Source organism: Apostichopus japonicus, chromosome 20 (assembly GCF_037975245.1).
Source record: "Apostichopus japonicus isolate 1M-3 chromosome 20, ASM3797524v1, whole genome shotgun sequence".
NCBI lineage: Eukaryota > Metazoa > Echinodermata > Holothuroidea > Aspidochirotida > Stichopodidae > Apostichopus > Apostichopus japonicus.
Genome location: NC_092580.1, coordinates 7596902 through 7611464, shown reverse-complemented (window position 1 = coordinate 7611464; position 14563 = coordinate 7596902). Strand labels below are relative to the sequence as shown.

Sequence of the window (14563 nt, the reverse complement as noted above, 5' to 3'; positions counted from 1 at the left end):
AGGGGATTTGTCCTTCCTGTAGACCCCTCCCATAGGGAGGGGGATATGTCCTTACTGTAGACCCCTTCCCTGAGGAGTTGGATGTATCCTTCCTGTAGACCCTTCCCTAGGGAGGGGAATATGTCCTTCCTGTAGACCCTTCCCTAGGGAGGGGGATATGTACTTCCTGTAGACCCTTCCCTAGGGAGGGGGATGTGTCCTCCCTCCTGTAGATCCTTCCCTAGGGAGAGGATATGTCCTCCTTCCTGTAGACCCCTTCCCTAGAGAGGGGGATATGTCCTCCTTCATGTAGACCCCTTCCCTAGGGAGGGGGATATATCCTCCTTCCTGTAGACCCCTTCCTAAGGCCACAACATCTGTCACAGGAGGGTCGTCAAGATGATAAGGTGAAAATTGGGATCTCCGATCAAAAACAGTTTGAATACCAAGGCTGCAAAGGATATGTCACCAACTTGCAGTCAACATTTGAACTTGTTAGTAGAAGTATCTTGTCAGCAACTAAGAATGCATAACCACCCACCCAGACTTGATGTTCCAGATTATATAGGTTAAGCCACCCTCTTCCCCTCCCCCACCCTTAACCCCCCTTTCAGTACATTTCACTGATTTATTTACCATGTCCTCATGGATGATGTTCATTTCTCCAGATGGTGTGATCTTTGAAGTCCTCTACAATTCCGATTTTACCTTCCGCGAGCGCAAGTATGCCTCCCTGGACGTGGACCTGTGCAGAGTCAAGCTCCACGAGCCACTCTCGGTCATTGTACAGCAACCTCTGCTCTACGTTCGGGACATGGTACCCCCTCCCTGTCTTGAGGCCTTGGTCAAACTTGATCAGGTGAGTCTGCTGGTATTTACTTAAAAAAGAAAAACAAAATGGAGTACATTTTTGGTTTCATTCAAATTCTGTGTCTTTCTAGTCCCTGCATAGACTAAACCGGTCACAATTAGTTCTTGTGTTTAGAGCCTCCTCTGAAGAAGATTTTGATGTTTGTGATAAAACATGAGAATTATTTGATAATACCCGATATGCTGCTTTTATTTCTGTTTAGAAAACAGAAGAATTTTTTTTCCCCATTAGCTCAAGAAAACAGTATTGAACTCTTAATAGTAAACATACTGTTTCCATGTAGTCCTATATACATCATAGACAAGCGGTTATCACTTTGCCGTTAATAATTTTGCACAAAACATAATCCTTTTCTTCCGCACGAGACAATTTCCAAGTTGTAAAGTTGTAACCTTTTCCATATTTTGTTTCCTGTAAGCTGGTCAACCTGAAGAAGTTGCGAGATGTAACTAAGAGCGATCTCTTCCCGTCCGCAGCATCGGTCATTTCTCTCAGTAGAGAGTTTGGTGTGCCATTAACCACAGCTGATTTTGAAGGTCATTTGGTCATTCAATTCTTCCTATCTTGTATTTCCTATCTCTGATAGCATTTTTATTCCTTACTCAATGACTACAGTGTGTGGTTATGTGTGTTTGGTTATTAAATTAGGTACCCAACTCTTAACTTTTTTGTTGATATTTTTTGTACAAAATGGTACAATCCATGGGTAAATTTAGTATAATAATTTAATAATTAATAATGTTGTATTTTGGTTGGCGAAGTTGTCGCAAATTTGTCAACTTGAGAAAGTATAAGAAGATGGCATTGAGCCTTGCGGGGGATATGATTGTGGCTGATAGTGGTAACTTCATTCATAATGCAAAATCATTTCTCTACATCACATTATATATATCTATCTGTGTAAACTTCTTATCTAGTTCTGTATGTTCTTTGTATGTCCATATGTTAGTCAATAGAGTGCATGTTTGGAGGGGACTTTGGGTTACCATACATCCCAATTAATCAGGATCAACTCCCTTTTGAGATCAAATGTTTCGTCCGGTCAACAAGCTAAATTACCCCAATTTTCTCAAGGTCTTTTTGAAGCTAAAAAATATCACTGTTTTTACGATACGCAAACTGAAAATGCTCATTTTTTTCGAATTTTGATAAGTGACCATTCTGAAGTTTTAAGCACACAAGTATGATTGATGGCAGCATTTTTGCACCACAAACTTAGCGGGACAAGCTATGTGGCCAAAAGTTGCTTCAAATCAGAGAGGGAGGGACTCACACAACGCCCCACTTTTCAACAAAAGAAATATGGTAACCCTAAGTCTACTTAGGATAATTTATTCTGTGTAAGACTCTGAAGACTCGAAAAACAAATTCTACCAACCCTGGATTGGTGGACCAGACAGTTTCACAGCACCATGTTTCAGTTTTAGTATGTTTTTATGTTTTCATCATTTAATAAAGTGATTTTATTTATTTCTTGTTAGATCTAAGGGAAGCCAATGAGGTGGTTGTGAGGGGGGATGATATGGACGGTTTTAGGACCCCTCCCCCCACCGAGACTAACTACCAGAGGAAACACAGCATGTTGGAGCCATTGGACATCTATAATAGCGGATACATGGAGTATCTCGCCGACAAAGAGTACTTTGGACAAGAACAGGACTTCATCAAGGCAAACATTGTAAGTCAATTCTGAAACTCATGTGTAATAGATTAAAATTTAATTCCATAAAAGGGTGGGTGTTTTTGTTTCATCACTGTCAAATGAAGGAGGGTGCTAGATCTAGAGGTGAGGGTGTCGGTACATGTACACCTCCCCATCCTCCTTCCCCTCCTTGCTAAAGTTAGTAGATTTCAATTTCACCGGGTGCTTTTCATAATGGCAGGTATTTATGGGCTCTTCTGCATTTGCCACAGGAGCCTTCCACTAGTAGCATGTGCCCCCCCCCCCACCCTCCAGACCTATACAGGAGAAGGAGGTGTGCCCCCGTTCCCAAACTTCAGTATGCACCCCACCACACCCTCACACAGGTCACTGACAATATTTCCTCTCTCTCTCTCTCAATTACCAGCTTGAGGTCGCAGTAAAGAGCCAAGAGAACGTAGCAAACAGAGTGCCAACGAGAAAGATCATGGTTCAACCACCTAACGGAGTGGCCCACAACTACAGCACACAGATGCTAAACAGCACAGAACAGGCCATGGAAGCCCTACGCCAACATCTGGCACAGGTAAATGTCGTCACGCTGGTCGGTTGTTACCACCTCAGGAAACTTCCCTCTGGTAGGAAATGAAGTCGGTTGGGAGGATGTGGAACTGCGGTGTTCCTTAAAACGGAAATGGCAAAAACAACTTCATACGTCAAGCTGGGAATGACACTAAATGTTGCCTTTCAAAACTAAATCACTTTAAAAGCCATAATTGTAAAAAACAACCACACAAAAATTGAAAGGTTCATATAAAGGTTAAACGAAATATTGGTTGTGCCCCATGGCATTAGAACTGAGGTGTCAAGAGACTCCCATCATTTTTATTGGGGGCATTGAGGGGGGGGGAGTTAAACTGCCCTATAACTTAATGACTGAAATAACCTCAAATTATTTAGTTTTTTTTTATTGTTTTGGTTGAAAAATTGCTGACAGGTAACATGACAGGTGAGGAAGACCCCAAGGAGGTCTATTACATTTAGAGTTCAATGCTTGCTCTATTACATATAAAGTAAAGTTCAATGCTTGGCTTTTGCATATATTTACTTTGGGGTTAACTAGATTATCTGACAGCAGTGGCAAAGGCAAAGAGCAAAGGAACATCAAAGTAGATATTGGGTGGAAAACGGTTATTTTTTTTTTGGGGGGGGGGGGCAAGTAGTGGTAATGGTTGTATAACATTATTAGTAAATCACAAACCAACATTACCAAAGTCAGAAATATTAACTTTACATTCAGCTTTTTGTTTTGACATTACTTTAATTTTTTGTACAACTTGCAGGAGCCAGACAAAAGGTTCACCTACTGCTCGTCATATAACTCGGCAGCCGTCGTTCCGGTCAACTTAGAGGCTCTCCAAAAACAGGAAGTGGAGGAATCTGTCTCCGCATGGCAAACCGGAGACGGGTTTGTGTATCCAGGAGTAGAGACAGCTACCAAGAGTAACGTACATCCCAGGAAACCAGATCAAGCCAGGATTGATGAACTTGAGGAGGTATGTCATGAGGGAGGGGAGGTGGTTTGGGAGAAGGGGTGTAGGTTGGTGTTGGGGGAGGGGTTGTGTAGCATGGGAGAATTGGATCAAAGTTAAATTGTTATTTTTACTTTAATAATGGACACAAAATTTCTGATTTGGTGAAAATGGTGTCCATTGTTTGTTTGTTACAGAGATAACAAACTTTTCAGATTTTAAGTAATTTTGGTAATTTATTTTAACAATAGGATGAATGCAATTACGATTGATATGTCTAATTAGGATTTAATATCAATTTACTCTTCTTCAACTGGCTATGTAGATTTTCAGCATAATCTATGTAGTAAGGAATTAGGGTTCAGTATAATCTATGTCAGATAAGAATTTATTCACTCAAAGTTGATGATAATTTCTCATTCCTGTTGTTGAGTTAATTACACGAAACTAGTTTGTTCATTCTTTAAATGAATTCTTCAAACAGATGCTTGAAATCTTGAGAAGGGAATTTAAGAAAACAAATTAAAAAAAAAAAAACATGAACACTAAACATACCACAATTTAACAGCAGAGGTTCTTAGCCTAGCCTACTTTGCATATAAGAATAAGGGCTGAAGTATTTATCGTCATAAACTGGTGCAAATAACTGTTGTTCTTTGAGACTTTTGGATGAACATAGCTTTAGGGATTTTGACTGATTATAACAAGAAGTGAATATGGTTTTCAAAGACAACCATCTACTGTTATGATTTATTGTGATTATGATAAAGAATTGTTGTGATTCATTACTTATTCAAAGATTGAGCAACCGTTGCATTCCCTTTATCAATGAGTTTTGTTTGAGTTTCTTATAAAGAATACATAGAAAGCCCTGAAAGATTAAGTCGAAATTTTGGATGTGAAATTAGTTAGTAGTGAGGGTCTTTCCCCTGCTTCATACAAGAGCTAATAAAGTCACAAAATATATATTAACTTTAATTTTTTGTTTCTGAAAAAAAAATTCTGTTCATCTGTTTGCCATTTGTTCCAGTAGTATTGCATCTGTAAACACTTTTTATGAAAATGAGAAAAATCAGGAAACCGTTGGTAAATTTGGGTAAATTTTGTGGTCGTCCTTGGAGAAGACAATGACATTACATGTATGGTAATGATATCCTGTGAAAGGAATGCTGGTAATCTCCGCCAAGGACAAATATGGGAAACGTGACAGAATGGAATTCCTATATATAGTCAACTTATTGGAAAAACATGAGATAATTTTCTTTTTTTTTAATAATAGAGTAATTTCAAAATCTGTTAAAAATTGAATTTAAATGTTTGTCTTTGTTTTGGGGGGGGGGGGGGGAATCACCATTGCTAACACACAGTTTTTGCAAGTTGGGTTAGGTTGGAAATATTTCTTGAGATTTTGTGGTTAATCATAGATTTATTGACTGAAATGTAATGGACTGAGCTCATGCACGGCCAAACATGATAGGGAAGTGGTTAGAGTTACCATACATCCTGTTTTAAAAGGGTTGTCTCACTTTTGCAATGAAATATATTATCCTGCCAGCAGACTTGTTCAGTGTTTTAATGGTGATTGCGACAATAATATGATTGTTTTTAAAAGACAAGAACTAAAAATGTGGCAAAAATAAACTTTTTAGGAAATTTAAGACTGCTCTAAACTGGTGTATGAAGCTGTAAATATGTCAGCATTTGTTTTTAAGCCTTTAACCAGCTGCTTCTCTGGTTGTCATGGTTGCATGTTATTGTTAATTAACTTGTCTAAGGTGATAGCTTCATGGACATGCTTTAACACCATAGTGCGTGCCAACTTCTTCCACGGATTGGTGCCACAGAAAGTGCTCTTTTTCAAACGATTTTTTTTTCTTCTCTGGTGTCAGTTCAATGGGACAAACGCAAAGTGTTTTTAAACGCTATACCTTTGATATAGTATAAGGTATAGCTATACCTTTTGTATAGTAAAGGTATAGCATTTGAAAATGCTTTTTTTGGGGATAACCTCTCAATCTCTTCTTTCTCATTATGGTAAGGCAGGCTAATATTCAGTGTGGAAGATGTTTCTTCTTTTCTCAGCCTACTTTGGCAGAGTTTCACTAAGCTTAATCATCCCTTTACCTGCCTCGTTCTCTGACCCAGGCTTATCTAATTAGCAAACTGTTACTAGGTAACAATGCAGGACTGATGATTATGGTGACTCTCCAGCCAAGCTAACATCTTAAACCAAACCAGAAGATAAAGCTTTAGTTTCTGGAATCCTGGCTGAAATTACTCAAAAACCCCATCGCCTAGGCCAAACTCATTAAGAAAGCCAAACCTAACACCCTAATAGCCTCAATCAGAACCCTAAAAAACTCAAATATAGAAATTCCTCCAGGATATTCAGAATCAACCATTTCTTTACTGAAACCTTGGCCACAAGACACTACACTTGGTAGACCATCTCCAAAACTGGCAAAACAGTTGCCTCCAAAATACTACTCTTGTACTGTTGTCTGTGGTATCAATCCCAGTGTCACTGATAGTGAAGTCAAAATAGTACTTATTGATCAGGGAGATAAGCCAAATTTTGTCAAAAGACTAATAAGTAAGGTTTACTATTATTTTTGGCAACCCCACTGGCCCAAACTAGGATAATGCCTTCAAAAACTATATAGATAATTTTATCAACTCTAATCCCAAACTATTTCATTTTCCAGTTTTAACGACATGTTCCTCTTCAAGAGAATGAAAGTGCCACCCCTATTACTACTACTGATTGAAACCTAGCATTTGTAACACAATTAATAGTACCTCTCCTGGTCATAGCGGCATTAGCTATCTTATACTTAAAACTTGTCCTGTTAGTTTTACCATTACTTTCATTAAACTTTCCAATATCCTCACTAAAGTAGGATATCTCTCTCCCGATGGAAAAAGAGCTACAGCTATTCTCCTTCCAAAACTAAACAAATCCCATTCAAATCCATATAAACCCATACAAAAAAGTCCTGCAGGAATCATGCAGGAATCCTATAGGATTCCTGTATATGGAACAGGATTCCTTCCAAACATACAACAATCCTTCATATGCATGCAGGATTCCATGATGCATTTTATGCAGGACTTCTTTGTATGGGAATATATAGACAAATTAGTCTACTTCCAGTCTTGGGAAAGATCTTTGTAAAAATCCTCAATCAGTCTTATTAGACTTATACTCGAAAATACAAATAATTTTTCTCCTTATCAGGCTGGTTTTAGGTCCAATAAGTCAACTTTAAGTCCCATCTTTAGAGTTACAGAAAGTATGGAAATCGGCTTCCAAAACAAACACCAAATGACCGATCTGTTACTTGATTGTGAAAAGGCCTTTGACCAAACTGGGCATAATGGTCTCTCACACAAACTTCTAAACAATAATCTTCCCAATCGGACAATTAGACTTCTTTCTTCCATGGCTGTTCAATGAAAACTCAATTCAATTCCTTTGAGCTCAAAGCTAGTACTGCTCAGGGCTTGGTTCTAAATCCCCTTTATACAGTATTTATGTCAATGACCTCCCTTACAATTTTACACATAGCAGTCAATTCGCAGACAACCTCACTATTTGGCACAGTAGTAACAGAATTTCTTTTTGCGTTAGTTGCGTTACAAAATTCACTGACTGCATCAGCACCTGGTGTAGTAAATGGAGAGTAAAAATAACCCAGATAAATTTAAAGTTTGTAATCTTTAAGTATCCTTACTCTCATGACTTGACTGAGGACTAGAACATCAAAGTTTCTAGCACCAACATTACCCCCAGCAAAGAGGCTGTTATCCTGGAAATTACCTGTGACAGTAAACTTAATTTAAAGAAACACATTAATGTTACTACCGGGACAGCCTGGAGGATCTTAAATACACTTAAAGTCTTAAGTAATCTTAATTGTCTCCCTCATTCTTTTACAAATATATAACTCAAAATTAAACCAATTATTAACTATGGCAGTATCTGCCTACAAAGCTGTTTTAAGATTCAAATTTAATATTATTCATAAAGCCCTTAGAATTTACCTGAACATCCCTAGTTATTTTGCTACCAAAAAGCTGCTGGAAGCAGCCAAACACAATCCCTCTCTCTGATCAACTGATTGTTTCAAACCAAAAATATTTGAAAAACGCCCTTCTCCTTGACCCCCTCATTCAAAATCTCCTTCTTAAGTACATAATTTATAAAACCTACACCAAAAATAATATAAATCCACCCAAGATATTCTATATTTTTTAACTGGGAGGAGGCTCTGGCAGAGGGAGGGGCACCCCTGTTTAGGAACCCGATGGCTAGAGGGCTGGTGAGTTCTCTTCTTGGGAACAGCACAGTCACTAGGAAGGGTTTTTTCTTTTTTCATTTTCTTTCTTCTTAGCATAGTTCTCATCCTGGGAGGGTGTGGTAACCACGTCTGGAGCAGCCTCCCAGTGTTTAGGCTTCCCCTTGTTGTAGTTTTAAAGCTTCCAGTTTATGTTTATTGCTTGTCTTCCTACCCTTACCAATGTCTTAATATTTAATAGTCTGTTTTTTAGGTCAACCAGTAGACATTAAGAACTTAACCATATGGTAAGTCGGTTAACTATCATCGGTTAAGATACCTGGCAGGATTGCCGTACTTGACATAAGCCCTGTTTTACAGCACTTATTAACCGCAGCAAATGTTATTGAGCTGCTCCCATAAGCCTGTACATTAAATAAGGTGTGTTTTATTCAGACAAATGCCGGAAGATTTCTAATCGGTGGCAGTTGTCAGTGAGGAGATAATTCCAGGGCTCACTGTACAATCTAATGTTGTTCAAAACGTCTTTAAATAGAATAAAGGATTACGTTTGTCAAGGACAAATGATTGAAGTGCAGATGGTGAGCTAATCGTGAATCTGAGCTTAAAAAACTAGAACAAATTTGCTCAGGGTTGTTGGTTTATGGAGACTCTTCTCTGTCACGGAAGTCAGCATTTGAAAAGATTCCAGTTATGTTATGTGACTTGGTAGTAATGAGTCATACTTGAGATAATATTTTGCATAGTGTTTATATCTTTGCACTAAGAACATACACAAGTCCTGGAATTGTTTTTTATTTAAAAACCACTTTGCTAATTTTGATTCACAGCATTGGGAAGAGAACACACTTCATGCCAACACCCTGAAACCAACTTTGGAAGAGCGCGAGAGATTCTCTTGGCCTGACCGCAAACTCGACATGAATCTCTGGCGACGTCCTCCCCCGAAAGGGTTTGCCCCGATCCCACCGATAACGATACATGCCGCGGGTGAGACTCTGAGGGCCGAGAGACGGGCGGCCAGAGATGAGGATGACAGAGAATGGCTGACCAAGCTGGTGGTGGACGACACAGAGATGCATCACCATCGACTGACCTCCGGAACAGAGCTGCTGGAGAAAGGATTTCATTCCAGCAATCAGCTGGATCGGCTCAACGACCTCCTGAAAGACCAACCCCAGACCGTGGCACTCAGGCAGGCTAACTTCCAGCGGATCCCAGCCCTGGGAGTCGTTCAAAACCCAAATGTGGACAGAATCGCGAGGGAAGAGGGCGCCCTACCGGAGTACCTGGAAGAGACTGAGTACAAGGAGAAGCATCATGGGTTCGTTCCGGGGGCGTACGACAACAGAAGTCTACTCGTGGATGCAAACAGGATTGCCATCAAAAATATGGAGCACCAAGAATTCATTAACCTCAAGGGACATGACTTCAGGTATTTTACTACACTTTACACTTTTCAAGTGATTTTGGGAGATGGTAGCAGGTACTACTAGCTGTGACTTGATGTATTTTCTACACTTTACCCTTGTCAAGTGATTGTGGGAGTTGGTTTCTAGTAATTGTGACTCAATTAGGTACATTTACTACACTATACCCTTAATTAGGTATGACTTTATACATTTACTACACTATACCCTTAATTAGGTATGACTTTATACATTTACTACACTATACCCTTAATTAGATATGACTTTATACATTTACTACACTATACCCTTAATTAGGTATGACTTTATACATTTACTACACTATACCCTTAATTAGATATGACTTTATGCATTTACTACACTATACCCTTAATTAGGTATGACTTTATGCATTTACTACACTATACCCTTAATTAGGTATGACTTTATACATTTACTACACTATACCCTTAATTAGGTATGACTTTATACATTTACTACACTATACCCTTAATTAGGTATGACTTTATACATTTACTACACTATACCCTTAATTAGGTATGACTTTATACATTTACTACACTATACCCTTAATTAGGTATGACTTTATACATTTACTACACTATACCCTTAATTAGGTATGACTTTATACATTTACTACACTATACTCTTAATTAGGTATGACTTTATACATTTACTACACTATACTCTTTTCAAGGGATGATGAGAGATGGTATCTAATAGCTAAAGTTTGATAGATGTACAACACTTTACCCTTTTCAAGTGTTTCTAACTGAAGAGTGACAGCACTGTTATGTCATCTCTTGCAGAATTGATACCAGATGTATACTTCCATTAAAATAGTTCATATAGTTTGGGCATTGGAAGGGGCTAGCACTGTTCCTGGACGCCTGGTGCCTTTTTTGGTCATCGCCAATATCTGTTTATAGTCAATATTTATGCTTCATTTTTTATGATGGTCCTCCCTTAATACTTTTGGTGAATTTTGCCCCCTAAGTACCTCTTTAGCTAGTTCACAGAATCTGTTTTCTCATTCCTGTTTAGATTATACCACAAGGAGAGAAGTCCACTCCATAAGCCACTTTTGAAGCCGCTCTCACAAACAGAGAAAGCCAACAATCTCTTCAAAAGGGTTCCGACTCCACCAGAAGATACCAAACCCAAAAATGGACCCGGTAACATCTGCTTCAGACAACCCCCACCAGCTATAAGACCTGCCCCTGTACCGACAGAATTCTATTACCCGGACCGAGAAATCTATTGGAAGTCACCGTGTAGCCGAGAGGCTACCAACAAAAAACAAGTTATCACAAACTTGTAAATGGCGTATGAACATTGGAGACGACTTGGTGTGCTCATTAACCTCTTAAATTATTTAGAACATGTAAAAACATTTCAAAGAAAGTTTCTTCCCTTTCACCGGTGCAATAATACATTCCTTCCACGAATTCCACCTTGATTTGATTTGAGTGCTTGTTTTGTATATATTTCTCATTGATATTATTTCTAATATTTTTATTATTTAATTTTGTACTTTGTTTTTGCAGTAAAAGAGATGTACATTTTACCAATATCACTGGATTATTCTAAGGATACAATGATGAACAGCTACCCTAATCAGCAAAGCAAACTCTTTATCTGAGTGCGAGATATCAAAACTTTTAAGTGTTCCCTAAACTATCTGTATGATGTCTACTGCTAAATGAAAATGAACCCAAGAGTCCTTGACTTCTTCAGATGCAAGGAGAGGACTTAAGCAAGTCTAAACTTGAATTATTCTGTCTTCAATTTTTAGTGTGTTCCCTTTCTTTCTTTTTTTTTTGGGGGGGGGGGGGTTATTTGAGCAATGAACTAATTATTGCAAATATCGTCCCTTATTTATCAGATCTGATATGTGAGTACTTGAAACTTTATTTAAAAATTTATCAACTTTCATTTTTCTGGAAATATAATAACAGTAAGGGGAAAACAGGGATTTCCCACTGGTAGCAGGGTCATTCCATGTCAAATCACCAAGTTATTGAGTATGTTGTAGTTCGACCTCTCGAAATTTGTCGGCACCAATAACTCCAAACGTGTCAAATTGAAAAAATCTGATTGTTTTTTCTATAAGAGATATAGTAACACCCTGTTTGTACACAAAATTTCAGGAGGGTATTTTGCCGTATTTGTAAATGAAAAATCCTCAAAGTTTGGGATTTGTTTTTTTGCTATTCCACGTGTTATTTTATGCTTGTTTCATGCATGGTTGTGGTGATTTTGGGAGAGGGTCCAGCAACAGCCATCTATGATTTTGACATAAAATGACCCAGCATTTATTGTGTTATACCCTACATAAATTCTCATCACCTCAGAAGTGATTTTTAAAATTTGATGTCTCACAAGCAGGATTAAGAATTTTCTCAGCTTTTTTGAGAGCTGATGTCATTTGTTTTACAATAAGTTTACTCTCAAATACATTTGATGAATGAGTTTTTCAATAAACCTTGTAAAGAATAGTTCAGGGTTTTATTTTCATATTAGTAATAGATAACTTGGAAAATACAAACACTTCACCAAAGCATATCCTATCTGATTTACAGGTTAAAAGAAAAAGACATTGGAAACTTAGCACAACATGGTTACGAGTATGGTTGTGATGTCACATTCATTGTGTAACCATACGTTCAATCAAGGTGGACCACATGTGGACCACATACCCCATAGAGACACTGTACATATGCCGATTTGCTAAACGTACAGGTGTTGACATAAGACTTCAAAACACCCCCAAAGAAGATTTTGCCATTCCAAATTCCTTACACAGAATAAAGGTGTTATTGTTAAATGTTTTGATCTACTCTTTATGCCAAAAGTTGGCTTCTTGACAGATCAGGAGTAAATTAACTTGAAGATAACTGAAGGTGATTGAGCCACTCAATGTATTGATTACTTCAATACTGGCTTTTAGTACAGATAATTCTCTTCATTTAGTAAATCACACTTTTCTTGACTTCTGTGAACTTCCCTTGTAAGTCACAATGCTACGTATGTACTGACACTACATTAAATATTGCTAGGAAGGGTCTTTTGGGAGCTGGATCCAGCAGTAGAGGCCCTAGAAATAATTTGACTGTCTGGACAAACCGATTCTTTGACGTCACAACCATGTTTGTACTGTTAAAAAGTTTGTTGGGCTTGTGGTAAGTTTTCAAAGTCATTTTCTCCCAACCCATTAATCAGATATTTATATAGTTTGGTGAAATGTTGTTTTGTATTCTCTTGGTCATCTGTTATTAATATGAAAAACCTTTGTTAACAAAACATTCCATATTATGCAGCAGACTTCTCCATGGTCCTTTCTTTCCCATTTATTACAAACTTTAAAATTATTGTCTCATATTTTCCAATGCTAAAGACAATATTTTCCTTTAATTTCATGGCTTAAAACTATTTATGTAGGAGATAAATAGAAGAGTGACCCTCAAGAGATGACTTTAGGCAGAATTTTAGACTTGGTACATCGTAGTCCAAGAAAAAAAAGGGAAAAAGGGTATCAAGTTTTTATTCATGTTCTGGTCACAGTTTTAAATTATTCCACTTCAAAAAATTCTAGCTCTGGTATTCTCCTCAGTGCAGGTCTAACTGTTACTATTAATCCAATTTTCTATACTTTCTAATAATTTCAATCAAAACATGTTCTTTAAACTTAACATAAATAACAGACCATCCTTGATTGATGTTCAACACTGTATGTCCTTGACAGATCTTTAATGCAGTAGAAAGTCATGTTTATGTTAGGTCATAGAAAGTCATGTTTTTCCCGTTGAGTGTTGTGTTACATCCGAGGCACTGACCTAATAGTCTGTGAGTCACATTAACTGATGAACTTCAGTTGTTTTAATGGGTCATTCCTCAAAAACTCAAATGGAATAGAACAAAAAACCTGGACTGAAACCAGTGTTTTTATATCTCTTTTTTTTTGGGGGGGGGGGTTGTGTTTTTTTAACAGTCTATAAAAATATCAAAATGAATTTTTGACCCAAAGTCATCCTTCTGTGTAAGAACTTAAATTGTGCATCTCCATCAAATGTACGAATTGTGAAATGCCGTCACCATGGAGACTCGTCCTTTTCTGCCATTTTTGAGCACATGTGGTCTGTTATTCAAGCAACTAGTTGTGTTTGTATATGTAAACATTCCAGAACAGAAACACGATATTGCTACATTTCATTCATGGATCTTATACGTTATTGAGAAAGATCTAATTTAACAAAGCAAAACTCTTTGAGGATAATAAAAAACATCTAAATGTACTTTTTTTTCTGAATGGGAAAATTGGAAATTTTCCAGAGCAGTGCTTTATTTAATGGGTTACCATACATCCCAATTAATCATCATGATTGTCTCGTTTTGCAACGAAATATATCCTCCCGCTAAATTTTCCAAATTTTCTTACGGTCTTTGTGGAGTTAAAAAATATCACTGTTTCGATGAAATGCAAAATGATAAAGTGTGCAAAAAAACAAAACATTACAATACAGAAATGGGGTGAGTTAAATTTGATAGTTAATCATTTTTGACGAAATCATACTTATTAAATACCCTTTGTCTAGAATAATTCTAGTAAAAATACTATAAGAATTGGTATTTTGTGCAGTATGAAAATGATGTATAAAGTTTGCCAAACTTTGGCTTGCACCCCTCTTCAAAAATCCAAACATTCTCCCCCCCCCCCCAGAATGCACCCCTCCTACGGAATCCAGTCTTGCCACTTTTCAAGCAATATGGTAACCCATTAACTTACTGTTGGTCAGGAGTACTTTTATTAA

General features: G+C 37.6%; 1 protein-coding gene across 1 annotated transcript in view; it reads left to right on the top strand.

Moving 5' to 3' along the window:
* The window catches only part of LOC139962137 (uncharacterized), a 36225-nt gene extending 21963 nt beyond the window's left edge, over positions 1-14262 (top strand). The window contains exons 14-20 of the mRNA XM_071962062.1: positions 648-838; positions 1269-1386; positions 2332-2528; positions 2920-3078; positions 3836-4048; positions 9153-9757; positions 10797-14262. Of these exons, the coding sequence (XP_071818163.1) occupies positions 648-838; positions 1269-1386; positions 2332-2528; positions 2920-3078; positions 3836-4048; positions 9153-9757; positions 10797-11073 (1760 nt within the window). The 3' untranslated portion in view covers positions 11074-14262. The remainder of the gene's footprint in view (positions 1-647; positions 839-1268; positions 1387-2331; positions 2529-2919; positions 3079-3835; positions 4049-9152; positions 9758-10796) is intronic.
* The last annotated feature ends 301 nt before the right edge of the window (positions 14263-14563 follow it).